We start from the raw sequence: 13,323 nt of genomic DNA, 5'->3' as shown, positions 1-13,323 counted from the left end.
GGACAAGAGGACACAGCCTCAAGCTTCGCCAGGGGAGGTTCAGGTTGGACATTGGGAAGCATTTCTTCTCAGCAAGGGTCATTAGCCATTGGAAGGGGCTGCCCAGTGAGGTGGTGGAGTCACCATCTCTGGAGGGGTTTAAGAAAAGACTGGACATGGCACTTAGTGCCATGGTCTAGTTGACGTGGTGGTGTCAGGGCAATGGTTGGACTCGATGATCCCAGAGGGCTCTTCCAACCTGATTGATTCTGTGATTCTGTGAAATCTCTCTGTACCTAAGCCCAGCTGGGCTAAATCGAGCTCGGCTTTGCCTCCGTGCCACCTGCAGCCCTGCCTGGGGCTGTGCCGTAGGTGGATCCTGCAGGCCGCTGGCTCCGACGGGTACCACGGCCGCCTGCATCCTTCGTGAGCCCTGACATCGCGTGGATAAACGGGGACGGTCTGTAGCAGAGAAGCGTGCAGAGGGCAGGTGGTGTGGGTCTGACCGCGTTGATCTTGGGCCTTCCTGCCCTACATTTATTTTTCCACTCCTCTGACCTACTTGTGCCGCTGCCCTCCTGGTGATGCAGGTCCAGCGGAGGTTCAGACTCTCCTTCTGCCCCTGTGGTTGGCGATAGCCACTCAAGGCTGAATCGTTTGAGCACCCCGAAGCACCTGCGTGGGTTTCTAGCCAAGATGTGGTGTTTGTTTGCTTTGTCGCACGTAGGACCTCAGCATCGGCTGTGCAGGCCGGGGCTTTCCATCTCGTGGTGCTGTCTGCATGGCCACGCCACCAGAGCTGTGATGTGCTGAGCTGCTGCTCCACAGAGCTGAACAGACAGAGCAGAGCGATTCCCCTCGTGTTTGAGAGGTGGAAGGAGGAAAGAGGGACAAGAAAGGTGAAGTGAGTGCACACCAAGCCTTGATCCCTCATCTGCAAGGCTGGTTTGGCATCTGTGATGCTGTCCTTTCTTAGGGACCTGGTTAGGAAGTTGCTGATGCCTTTACAGACAATCTCAGCACCTCAAGGGTTAATGCCCCCTTCCCAGCTAATATCCCACATGACCTGAGTGTCTCTCTTAGTGACAGATTGAGGCTATCTTCATTATCACTTAAAAAAGACAAAAAGTAGTGCAGGGAAGAGCCGACCTCTCGCAGATGCTATCTCCCCCGAGCACCCAGGAGCACGTCTGTCTACCAAACTGTTTTGTCCACATCCAGCCCTGATCCTCGCTATCAGCATTCGCAGCACCACGGCGATAGGGCCCAAATTTGCCTGCTCTACCCATCTGCCCTGTCCAAATCGTCTGCGGTGCAGAGCCTGAAGCCTTCGACGAGCCTCCGTTTCTGAGCGATGCTTATCTGTGACACAGAAGTGAAAGCACGCAGCTGCTGTTTTGCAAGAAAGTCGAGTCGGTGCCAAAGAAAGTGGGTCTCTTTCAAGAGAGCTTGCGTGCTGCTTCCCCTCTTCTTCTTGCTGCCTACGCTGCTGGCCTGAAGCTTCCACTAGCGAGCTCCCCAGACGTGCTGTGGTCATCGGCATCCAAAAATCCGCCAGCAGCTGCCTTCCTGACCCGTTTCCCACCACGATCCGGTGATCTGGCTGTCCTTGACATCCAGAATCTGTGCAGTAGCTTTCCTAGAAACATCAGCATCCTTCCTGCCTGCTTGCCTGCACTTCTGGAGCAGGGTACCTGTGTGGGTGTCCATAGCCACTTGTATCTTGGGTTGGGGGAAGGTGGAGATGCAGGCAGCAATCAGAAGCACCACAGCAGCACCTCTGGCCCCTGTGCAATGCAGGGGATGTTGTCAGCTCGCTCGTTCTGGGTCACAGAATCACAGAATCAACCAGGTTGGAAGAGCCCTCTGGGATCATCGAGTCCAACCGTTGCCCTGACACCACCATGGCAACTAGACCGTGGCACTAAGTGCCATGTCCAGTCTTTTCTTAAACCCCCTCCAGAGATGGTGACTCCACCACCTCCCTGGGCAGCCCCTTCCAATGTCTAATGACCCTTGCTGAGAAGAAATTCTTCCTAGTGTCCAACCTGACCCTCATACCCTTTACCTGCCCTTGCAGGGTGACTTTCAGTGTGACCAACCAGCGGCTCCTGCCCTCTTTTTTGCTTCTGGTGCAGAGTCTGCGTGGGCTCAGCAGCCCTTTCCGCCTCCGCAAGGTGGGGAGCTCAAGGGTGGGGCTTGGGGCTGGTTCAGTGGCTCCTGCTCCACCTGCCAGACATGTGCAAATAACAGTGAAATGAGCCCCCACGCAACAGTGCCCAACCGTGACGGCAGCTCAGCTCTCACCAGAGCTGCTGCAGCCGCTGGCACCGGCTTCTCAACAGCCTGGAGGTGATGGCAAAGCAGCAACTGTGGCTTAGTCCCTCCTTCGAGCAACGAGCTGGAGCGTTGCACGGCAGCTCTTGGCCTGCAGGACCACCTTCAGGGGGAGGTGTGAAGCTCACAAAACCCCAGGTGCTTTGGGAGTGAGACCAGTCCTCCCATCATGTTTGAAACAGAGGAGATGCATCAGGAAAGCCGAACTGGCCTAGAGTGGCCTGACTGGCCGCTCTCCTGCCTATAAGCATGGCCAAAAGCACGTAGCTCCCCAAGGAAGGTGCTTTCTGGGTCCTTCCCTGCTTTCTTCACACCTGCTCTTTGGAGATGCTTCCACCCGAGCTCCACCGCTGCCCTCCCACCCACACAAAGCCGGCACTTCGTGGTGCCGTGACTACCTGCGCCGGAGCTGGGAAGGAGGTGGTTGAGCTTGGTCTGACAAGGGAGCGATGGGGATGAGCTCTGCCATCCCCCAACGTGGTGGGGGAGATTGGGGGCCTTCAGTGCCGCAGTGTCATCGAAGGGGGCTTGGGGAGAGCAGCCACATGAGCGAGGCAAAGGCTGTTTTGGAGACGTTGCTGTGCCCAGTTGTTTTGTTGGGTTGGAACCACAAACCACAGAGCGAGAAGCATAGGTGCGCTGCTTTTTTTTTCAGTAGGGTTTTTTTTTTTCTTCTTTTCTTCTTATTTCAAAGAAGGAAAACAAAGCAGAGGCCGTTGAGAGGGGTGGGGGTGTGAAACCGTCTCGAGAGAGAGTGGGGTGACGTGTTTTGGGCCGTGCCTTCCCTGTCTGCACCAGCCGGGTGGTACCACCATCACCGCACCAGTGAAAGTGGCTGTCGTGCATCTTTTGGTCTCAAACCCCTCCAGAGCCACTGGGTAGGAAGGTGGTAGGGGGCCTCCAGTCCTGACCAAGGGAGGATGGCATGGGGATGGCACCAAACCCAGTGCTCTGGTGGAGGACCGGTGCCGAGGAGACACCGCTCAGCCAGTGGTTCCCGCTGTAGCAGCTGGTTATCATCCGGCTTAAGAGGCATATTTTCCCCCTGACGCAGGAGAATTCCTGCGGTGTGACACTCACCACTGAAGGACCCCGTTCAGTGCCACCAAGGCCAGACAGGGCCCCCATTGTGGTCCCAGCGGGCGGGTGAGCCCCTCCGGCTGGCACTATTCTTAGCAGCCTCCGCGGATGCCGGAGGTTGTGGCGGGGCGAGAGGACATCCCACCACCCTCTGAGTCCTCGCCTTGTCTTTTGGGGAGCGGGGGCTGCCCCTGTTCCCCAGCCAGGGCCAGGCTTGGTCTGGGAAGCCCTTGGATGTGTGTGGCAGGACCATAAAAGGTCACCTGTGTCCCTCCACCCCACGCTTGGAGCTGCATCCAAATAAAAGGCTGCAAGAACACTCCAGTGGTGGTTGGTTTTGGAGATAACCAAGGCACCAGGTCGTGTGGTGGGGTACACCCGGCGAGCTATGCTGGCCTTGGGGCAGTCGGTGCTTGGACCATGAAGTGATCTGGACCAGGCATCGCAGTGGGGATTTCCAGCCCTGGCTGGGACGAGCGGAAGGGTTGAAGCCAAAGGGGTGGAAAATGGGCACCGCTCCCAGCTCCTGCAGGGGCGGAGGTTTGGGGTGTGGAGACAAACCCGGCAGCGTCATGCTTGCCCTGATAGCTTTGGGGACGTGATGTCGGGGCGGGGTGGCATCTCTGCATGAACCAAGGGTCACCTTGAAATCCTTTTAGGCTTTAGGAAAAATAGCTCCCTGCTCAGAATCACAGAATCACAGAATCAACCAGGTTGGAAGAGCCCTCTGGGCTCATCGAGTCCAACCGTTGCCCTGACACCACCATGTCAACTAGACCAGGGCACTAAGTGCCATGTCCAGTCTTTTCTTAAACCCCTCCAGAGATAGTGACTCCACCACCTCCCTGGGCAGCCCCTTCCAATGTCTAATAACCCTTTCTGAAAAGAAATTCTTCCTAATGTCCAACTTGAACCTCCCCTGGCGAAGCTTGAGGCTGTGTCCTCTTGTCCTATCACTAGTTGCCCGGGAGAAGAGGCCGACTCCCACTTCACTACAACCTCCCTTCAGGTAGTTGTAGACTGCAATAAGGTCACCTCTGAGCCTCCTCTTCTCCAGGCTAAACAACCCCAGCTCCCTCAGCTGTTCCTCGGAGGTCAGACCCTCCAGACCTGCTGCTCCTTGCTGCTCCTTGCTGGCAAAAGAAGTTTGTTTCTAAGATAGCCCTCCCAGCACTAATTACAGCCCTACTGGCCCACCAGATGATGCATGGACCTCCAGCACCCCTTCCCTAATCATTTCGCCTTCCTGCCGTCTCCCCAGAGCTGGTTTGGTCACGCAGGCTCGGGCATGTGCTGGGGTTTGGTTCCTGCCACCTCGTGCATCGCCCGCCTCGCTGACGTTTCGGAGTCGTGCGGCAGCGGCACGTCTGCGAGGCCTCCGCTGCCTTCCCCTCTGGCAGGGCGTGTGTTTATAGGAGCTGAGACATGCCTGCGAGCCCTGCAGTAAACACATTCTTGACATAATTGCTTGTCCAACACAGAAGGATTTGGGGCTTTACACGCGTCCCGCAGGCGGCTCGGAATAGACCTTGGGAATCCCTGTTCCAAGGATGACACCACTTCCTTCAAAATCCCAAAATACCCGGCAGAGCAGCACCAGGTGGCAGGAGCCCTACCTCGCTTGCAGGAGAGAAGGCGAGAAGTTGCTGGGTTCCCTGACACCTCTCCACGCCAGCTGGCACCAACCATAAACCTCACCGGCCGCTTGGCTCGGGGTTGGTGACGCTTGACCCTTGAAAGGCTCCTGCAGAGCCAGGGTGGCCCAGGGGTGTTTTGAGGGCAGTCGCTAACCCAAGAACCTGGCGCCCAGGTGGTGGGTTTCCGTCCGTGTTATTTTGGGGAAGGAATAAAAAAATATCCTTGTTCTTTGGTTGGGCAGGAGAGAAATCAGTGCAAGGTGATGAACCTGGTCTTGCTTCAGTCTTGTCTCCTAGGGCTGTTTGTTAACCTAAGGGCTGCTCTCCATATGGTGTAAAGTTGGATGGGCCAGGAGAAACTGTCCCCATGTGAATTCACCTGCAGTTCCCCGTGGAGGACCTCAGGTGGCTGAAATAACCTTTTTGCCCAACGTTTTCTCTGTATTTAAAGCTCACTGCTATAAATAGGTCTAAGCTTTGAGACGCGGTGGCATTTCAGGCCAGGGTTTTGGCTCTTCCCTTGAGGATGAGAGGCGAAGGCGTCATCTGAATTTCCTCCCTCGTTTTGGCACAGATAACCCAACTCCATCCCTACCGGGGAGCGCGGTCATGGAGTCAACGTCTTGGCAAGCTCCTGCTTAGGACGATGGGGCTGGAGCCTTTCCCTGCCCAGTGTCTTCTTCTCATTTACAAGCAGAGAGATGCCGTCAGCCCTCTGCTTTGTCCTGCCCATGGCTGTGTGATAACCCCTGAGGCTTGACGGAGGACCTGGTGCCTGTAAAACCCTGGAGCGGTTCCTTAGGGATAATTGGAGGGAAACAATTTGGGGAGGGTTGGACGGGGCACGGCGATTCCCCTGTCCTGGAGCCAACTCTCTCATTTCCTCCTCCCCAGCAGCTTGTCTGCTTTTGAGTCATTTTAAACTTTGTGGAAAAGGGGGAACAAGCTCTCTCTTCCCTCCACGGGTTATCCCGCAGCCACAGCTCTGACAGCCTTCATTGTCATTCGTGGAAACAGGCTGTTCTCCATCCCTTTTTGTGAGTAAATAACTTTTTTTCCCTGCTTGAAGCTTGGACTCATTGCTGTCAGCAGATGGGTTTACCCCAGCCTGCTGTCCTCATCCAGCCTGTGCAATTCTTTTTGTGATAAATCATTTCCTCTAACCTCTGGCTCTGCTTGTGATTATTATTGTCATTCTTATTACTAGTGGTATATTCTAAGTTGTGTTTAAAACACAGCAAAATCTCTCCCGAAACATGTTGCCCTGAGCTAAGTGCAATATTTTGGGTGCGGCCTCGTTTGGAAGTTGCTCGTCGAAGAGATTTTGGCTTGAGGGCTTCTCTTCTACCTTTGATTGGGACACGAGCCCAAAGAAGAGAGAAGTATTTCGAAATCACTCCACGTACAACATTAATCCAGCCAAAACCAGGCTGTGGAGCTGCAGGCTCTCAGTGGGGTGCACCAGGTATTGCAGGTTGGATGTTGCTGTTGGCCAAAATTAGCACCCAGGGGAAAGGCAGAGACTGGTGGTGTAAGGAGAGGCTGAATGTACGTGGCGCGGGATGCTCTGTGCTGCCTCGTGCCTCTCGGGCTGAATTAGGGCACCCAGCACCGCAGGGAGGTTTGCTAAGACCGTGCCAAGACCACGATGGGGAGATCCACCAGCCCTGAGCTGGTGAGATCTGCCTGCTGAGCCAGGCAGCCCCTGCCTTCCCCGTGCTCCAGCAGCCCGCTGAGCTCTGCGAGCCGGCGTAGCCCATGCCTGCAGCAACACGCCCTGGAAAGAGGCCAAATGATTTTCATACCTGGGTCCCCCCTTATCTCGGTAAACAACGACGGAGCAAAGAGTCAAGGTCGGGAAGAGAGAGTCTGCTGGAGTTCATGCGCTGGCCAGGTGCTTTTTGGCACGGAGGAAACGCTGGTGCTCTCGTGCCAAGACAATGACTCCTCGCTGTTTGGATGCCAGAAAAATAATCCTATTTATGTAACTCGAAGTGAAGCATTCCAGTGCATGAATATTCAGCTCTTATTACAAATAGGAAGCTCTTTTACCTGCAAGATTTAACTCTCAAGCTGTCATCTCAGCCCAGATCTTGCCCTTTTTTTTTGACGGTAGAAGTGAGCGTATGAATTTCCCTCCCTACAGAAGGGGCCGTGCTTCTCCTGGCATTAATGTCTCATGTTTCCTTTGTCCTTCTAGGCAGTGGACCCATCCAACTGTGGCAATTCCTGCTGGAACTGCTCACTGACAAGTCCTGTCAGTCCTTCATCAGCTGGACGGGTGATGGCTGGGAATTCAAGCTTTCTGACCCAGACGAGGTAGAGTGCCCTGAAATTAAGTGCACAACCCAATAGCGGTGTGGACAACCCTCCCCTTCTTGCTTCAGGTCTGAGATTTAGGCAGCCACATTGTTCAGGTCTTGGGTATTTATAGGGGGAAACAATGAATTAGAGCCCAGCTGAAAACCAGTTGTAAATTGGCCTGCGGTAATACCTAGGGAGGAGTAATTTGTGCCCAAAGGTGGTGGGAAGTAGCTGAAACACCGCAGAGAGAGACACAATGCCAAAGCTTTTCAAATAGGATGTGGACAGGTGAGGGGGGGGCTTCCTGCTGATTTTGGGGAACAGATGGGACATTCATTCCCTTCCCTGACTTATATATCCTCATAGGATCCTCTGCAACGTTCTGCCATTGCATGGAGCTTGGTTTTCCCAAACTAATGCTTGTGACCCATCCATGTCCATCTTAAAGATGAGGAAAGTCCTCTCCTCATCTCCCTGTGTCCAGCACCACTGCTTGCCAATGGTTGCCCAACCGAGCCAGAATGATTTTTCCTTCCCTTCCCTACAACATTCATCCCCTCTTGACTCTCCTCACCCCTCTCCCAGGTGGCCAGGCGATGGGGCAAGAGGAAAAACAAACCCAAGATGAACTACGAGAAGTTGAGCCGCGGGTTGCGTTACTACTACGACAAGAACATCATCCACAAGACGGCCGGGAAACGCTACGTCTACCGTTTCGTCTGCGACCTGCAGAGCCTCTTGGGCTACACACCCGAGGAGCTCCACGCCATGCTGGACGTCAAGCCGGATGCCGATGAGTGAAGGTGGCCAAAAAGGGTGGAGAATCACCTCGTGTCGTTTTGGAGAAGTCGATGGGACTTTTTTCTGTTGGTTCTTTTTTATTTTTGCTGTTATTTTTGTTGTTCGTGGTTTGTTTTTTGGTTTTTTTAAAGAGCAACTCAGATTTGATGCTTTGAGGATGTTGGGAAAGAGGGTGGTGGAAGAGGCAAACTTTTGGCCAAAACCTGGTATGGTTCGGAGAAGGATGAGCTTTTTTTTTTTTCCTGAAAGCTCCAAGACAGGCTTTTTTTTTGGGGGTGAAATTCTGAGTTTCAAGAAAGCCAGAACAATGTAGCTCACTTAAAAAAAAAAAAATACCAAAAAAAAAAATCCTCCCCACCCCTTGCTGTTTAGAAAAAATATTATCAAATGCATCCCTTCGGTTTTTGTGTCATTCACACAACAAACTGACAGTTCAGGAAATGCCAGTAGTCCCGAGGATTTGAGGATTTGAAACTATTTTTGGGGGGCCAGGGAATGGAAAACCAAAGTAGGTGAAGAATATTCCTGCTTCGGGGAGGGGCAATATAGGAAAAACCCAAGAGCGGTTTGTTGTTCTTGTTCCATCGCCTTTCTGTCGGTTGTCTTCTGTTCTACAAAAGACAGAATTTTTGCGAGGAGGGATCAAGACCTTTTTTTTTTTTAAAAAAAATTGTTAAAGTTTTATTTTATTAAATTTTGTGCCAGTATTTTTTTTTATTTGTTTTTTTAAAATAGTCTTAAGCTCTAAGATGGTCTCAGTATTGCAATATTGTGTGTGTTTTGTTTCTGTTATGCCAGCAGAGAGTTTTATTACAGTGAGGAAAAAGAAAAAAACAAATGAGTTTATGTAGACCCCACTGGAGAAGTGTAGCATCTTCAAGTCGTAGGTGAAGGAAAATTAACTCCAGACTGGCTCCTCGTGATGCTGGCTCTCGCTTCCAGTCCCACACGCTCTGCTCCGCCGTTTGCTGATAAAGCTGGTTGAAATTTCTGCTTTTTGTGCACAAAACCTATGAGGATTTGTGGGGAAAATGTCTTTTTTTGCCTTTTCCAAATCACTTTTTTTACTCAAGGAAAACTTTGGTGCTTTCAGAAATTTTGTGGGTTTTTTTTTTTGTAAGGGAAAGAGGAGAAATCCCAGTATTTTGAATGTGGTAAATGGAAAATATATAAGTTGATTGGGGGGAAAAAAAAGCAGGAAAAGTTGAAAAACCAAAGGGAAATGTTTTTTCCTTCCTGTTTTGACCAGCTCTATCTTTATTGCTCTGTGTCTAAACCAGCCTGGGCACACGCAGAAAGGAAATTGTCCTTGCAAATGGGTTCTTTACTGCTCTTTGTAAGCCTCATCCTGCAAACCCTGGCAGGGTGTGATTAACATGAAGCATACGACCGGTGTCACCAGTAAACGAGAGGTCTCGTGTTTGCCCACGACGGTTGCAGGATCAGTCCTGGAGGAAGCTGCTCCATCTGTCCTCCAAACCTTTTGTGGGGTGGTTTGTGTTCAGCGGGGTAAATCCTGCTGTGCTGAGCACTTCCCGGGGTGCTCTGAGCAGGCTGAGGGCACCTTCGGGGTGAGTTAGAGGGAGCTCGACCCCGGGGCAAGGTGATGCTCAGAGGTGCTGGGCTCTCCTCTGCTTCCTCCAAAGCTGGGGAGGACCCAGCACCTCTGTATGCCTGGTTGGTCATTTTGGGGCAAGTCAGCCCCAAAACTGCTGCGTGCTTAAAAAAAAAAGGTGGTGGTGGAAGGGAAATGAGTGGGTCAAGAGGGAGCTCCAGCCAAGGGGGATGGAAGCAGAGGGTGGTTTAGGTAAGGGAGGTTATTAGTTATGGTGTTAGCTCAAGGGGCTGGGGCTGCGCATCATCCCACTGAGTGTAGGGGAAGAAGAGGGTGGGATGGATGGAAAGGAAGGAAAAGAGGATGGATGAAGGTGAAAGGAGCATGCACCAAAGGAGGAAAGGGACACTGCCTGCTGGGAGGTTAAACTTGAGCTTATCTCCTCGGGTGGACAGGGTGGATGGGAGAAAGCAGCTCAGCTGAGCTGGTGAGAGGAGAGGAAAACATCGATATCATGGATGAGATCCCCCACCAGTGAGGCACCGGGCAGAGCTCTGCTGCAGAGCCACGGCTCGCTGCAGCCGCCGAGCGGGCTGAAAAGGGAGTCGAGCAGGACATGATGGCACAGAAATGTGCTGGGGAGGAGCAGTTAAAGGGCATCCCAACAGGGCACATCGCCTGGGTAGGATTTTCAGCAGGTGGGTGGTTTTTTAAGACATTCAGGATTGCTGGCTTGCATGCAGCTGCAAAGTGCCCTTAGCTTACCCCGTACGGGCCAGTTCTAGCAGTGCTGTGAAAAATCCCCCCGACACCCATAGGAAGGGTGCTGCCAGGAGGCCAGGCGCCTCATCTCCTGCCCTCGGCACCACGCCGTGCCCCGGGACATGCCTTCTGCTTTGCTCAGATGCTCCGCTGCAGCTGAAGTGCCTTTTTCAAGCAGAAAACAGGGATAAAATTTCCCTCTGATGGAAGGAGCCGCAGGTTCGGGTACCAACCCCATCCTTCTGCCAGGCTAAATCCCTCGTCCCGCTCCGCTGTGCTTGTTTTGACCAGGTTTCCAAGCCGAACCTGCGTGTTCCCAGGGATTTTGGGAGGATGGTTTAAAGGTTAGAAAGGGCGAGTCGTGGAAAGCAGCTCTATTTTTTGGAAGTAACCCCTGGCTGGAGCTTCTCCATCATTTCTCGCGGCTCTTTGTCATCCCAGCTCGCAGCCTGTGTGCAAGTGCAGCAGGAAAAGGGCAAGTACAGTCCTAGGGACGTCAGGTTCATAATTTTCTATTTTCCTTTACATTTTATTCCCATTCTAGAGACCATCCCGGAGAGGGCTGTGTGCTGTTTATACACTGGAAATTTGCAGATTTGTTTTTGTTCCTTTTTTTCTTTCAGCTTTTTAGTTGCATCTTGACTTACGGCGAGGGTTGTGCTGGAACCCAAACCCTCTGACCTCCTATTTTTTGAGGCCCTGAAAATTTCATTAACCCCCCACACACGTGCTGGACCAGAAGGATGGTTTTGACTTGGGATGATGGAGATCTGCTGGGGATGGGGCTCGCTCCTGAGCTAGTTTCTTGCATGGGGATGAGCTTCACCCTTGACAGATGCACATGGCTTTTGGAAATTGGGTCATTTTTGTCTTGTTTTGGAATGTCTCAAGTGTGTCCGGTGATTTTTTTGGGGTATTTTCTGTGTTCTCCTTGTGATCTGCTGTTCTCCATGCAAGGGCATGTCCCCTTAGTCCCCTCCCCAGCAAAGCCTGAGCGCTACCTTGGGAGCGTAGCTCTTGCAAACAGCTCGCCAGGGCCTCGGCAGTTGATAGTTGGGACCTCAGTAAAAGGAAAAAAAAAAAACAACCCAAAACCTGATGAAAAAACGCAAGCACTTTTTCTGCTGCCTGTCCCTCTCCATCTCTGTGTGTAGGATGACCATAACCTGTGGACACTCATGTGTGCACAAGTGTAGATCCATTTTATTTCCACACTACCACCATCCCGCTCCAGACATCGTCGTTCAGCTGGAGAAACAGCCAAAGAGGGGAAAAAAATAGAAGATATTTTAAGATTTAACCTTCTCAGTCTTTCCAAACCAACACCTCCTCCAAAAAAACGGTCCCAGTAAGCACCAATAAATTCAGAAACGTCTCCACCTTCTGACTCTTGCTCTTCTGGAGGGGTTTTCTGTGAGGCTTTAGGGCTTGTTCTTCCTTAACGTCGCAACACGTGGATGCCTTGGCGTGCTCTGCTCTCTGGTAGGGTCTATATAACATGCGTGAGCTGTTGTCTACATTCCAAAGAGGTTTAAAGAAATGAGAAATCTATGTATACATATATGTTATAATGGAATATCTCCAGGAATTAACTGCCTCAGTTAAAAAAAAAAAAAAAGTCTTTTTGTTTTTTTGGTTTTGTTTTGTTTTTACACATGGGATTTTTTTTTTTAAGCTGATAAACATAGAAGAAGTAAAAAAAGAGATTGTTATATTGTGCTGTTCGACTATTTTCCAACTTGTATTTTCATATAATTTATATTTTTTAAAAGTGGAAAAAAATTTTAAAAGCGAGATTAAAAAAAAAAAAAAGGAAAAAGCAGGTGCTTTTTAAAAAAAAAAACGGAGCTGAGGTAGCTTAGAGATGTAGCGATGTGTGTGTGTGTCCGTGTGTTGTGTTTCGTTCCGTTTCGTTTTGTTTTTTTAAAGGATACAAAAAAAAAAAAGTCCCTCCTACATTGAATTCTTAAAGAAGGAGGGGATTGGTTTTGTTTTAATTGCTGATGCTGGCACATCATTTTGCTGGAGAGTTTTTTATATACTGTAGCCTTATTTCATATCGTATTTTAAACCATGTGAAATTAAAAGAAGAATAATTCATAACCTGCAGTGTCGGTGTGCTTATTGCTTACTTTTGCTCTTTAAATTCGGGGAGCAAAGTGGAAAAACAAGGCAAAAATGTTAAAAATCACAACAATTTTGATGCTTTTGGGGCTTATTAAACAAAATTGTGTGGTTATAGGAAATAAGGGTCTGGCTGGTATCGCAGCCTCTGGTCTCGGGGGGCTGAAGGAGGGAGGTGCTGCACCCCACTGGCTCCCTCTCGCTTTGGGAGCAGGACATTTAGGTTGTCCTCTCCAGTTCCTTGCACACCATCACCACTCCACATTGCTGTCCCAGGGGTAATTCCAGGGTTTTAAAATGATCTTTCATCCTGAATCCATTGCTAGGAGCTTGGAGTATCTGTGGTTTACCACCCCAAATGACTTCTATAGGTGTATTTTCTTCAGCAGGCTCTTGTGAAATAGGTGTAGCCAACTCACAGAGCCCCGTGGCCACCAACTCGCCCTCGCTGCAGCGTGAAGATCACACACAGAATCAATGAGGTTGGAAGAGACCTCTGGGATCATCGAGTCCAACCGTTGCCCTGACACCAGCATGGCAACTAGACCATGGCACCAAGTGCCATGTCCAGTCTTTTCTTAAACCCCTCCAGAGATGGTGACTCCACCACCTCCCTGGGCAGCCCCTTCCAATGGCTAATGACCCTTGCTGAGAAGAAGTGCTTCCTGATGTCCAACCTGAACCTCCCCTGGCGAAGCTTGAGGCTGTGTCCTCTTGTCCTATCACTAGTTGCCTGGGAGAAGA

General features: G+C 51.1%; 1 protein-coding gene across 2 annotated transcripts in view; it reads left to right on the top strand.

The window, feature by feature from the left end:
• ETS1 (ETS proto-oncogene 1, transcription factor) overlaps nucleotides 1–12,558 on the top strand; it is a 77,137-nt gene extending 64,579 nt beyond the window's left edge. For both annotated transcript variants that reach the window (XM_068418287.1, XM_068418288.1), the window contains 2 exons: nucleotides 7,234–7,352; nucleotides 7,923–12,558. In XM_068418287.1, the coding sequence (XP_068274388.1) occupies nucleotides 7,234–7,352; nucleotides 7,923–8,138 (335 nt within the window). In that variant the 3' untranslated portion in view covers nucleotides 8,139–12,558. The remainder of the gene's footprint in view (nucleotides 1–7,233; nucleotides 7,353–7,922) is intronic.
• The last annotated feature ends 765 nt before the right edge of the window (nucleotides 12,559–13,323 follow it).

This window comes from Nyctibius grandis, chromosome 25 (genome assembly GCF_013368605.1).
Source record: "Nyctibius grandis isolate bNycGra1 chromosome 25, bNycGra1.pri, whole genome shotgun sequence".
In the NCBI taxonomy this organism is placed as follows: Eukaryota; Metazoa; Chordata; class Aves; order Nyctibiiformes; family Nyctibiidae; genus Nyctibius; species Nyctibius grandis.
The sequence above is the reverse complement of the archived record's forward strand: the minus strand, read 5'-3'. Positions and strand labels throughout refer to the sequence as shown.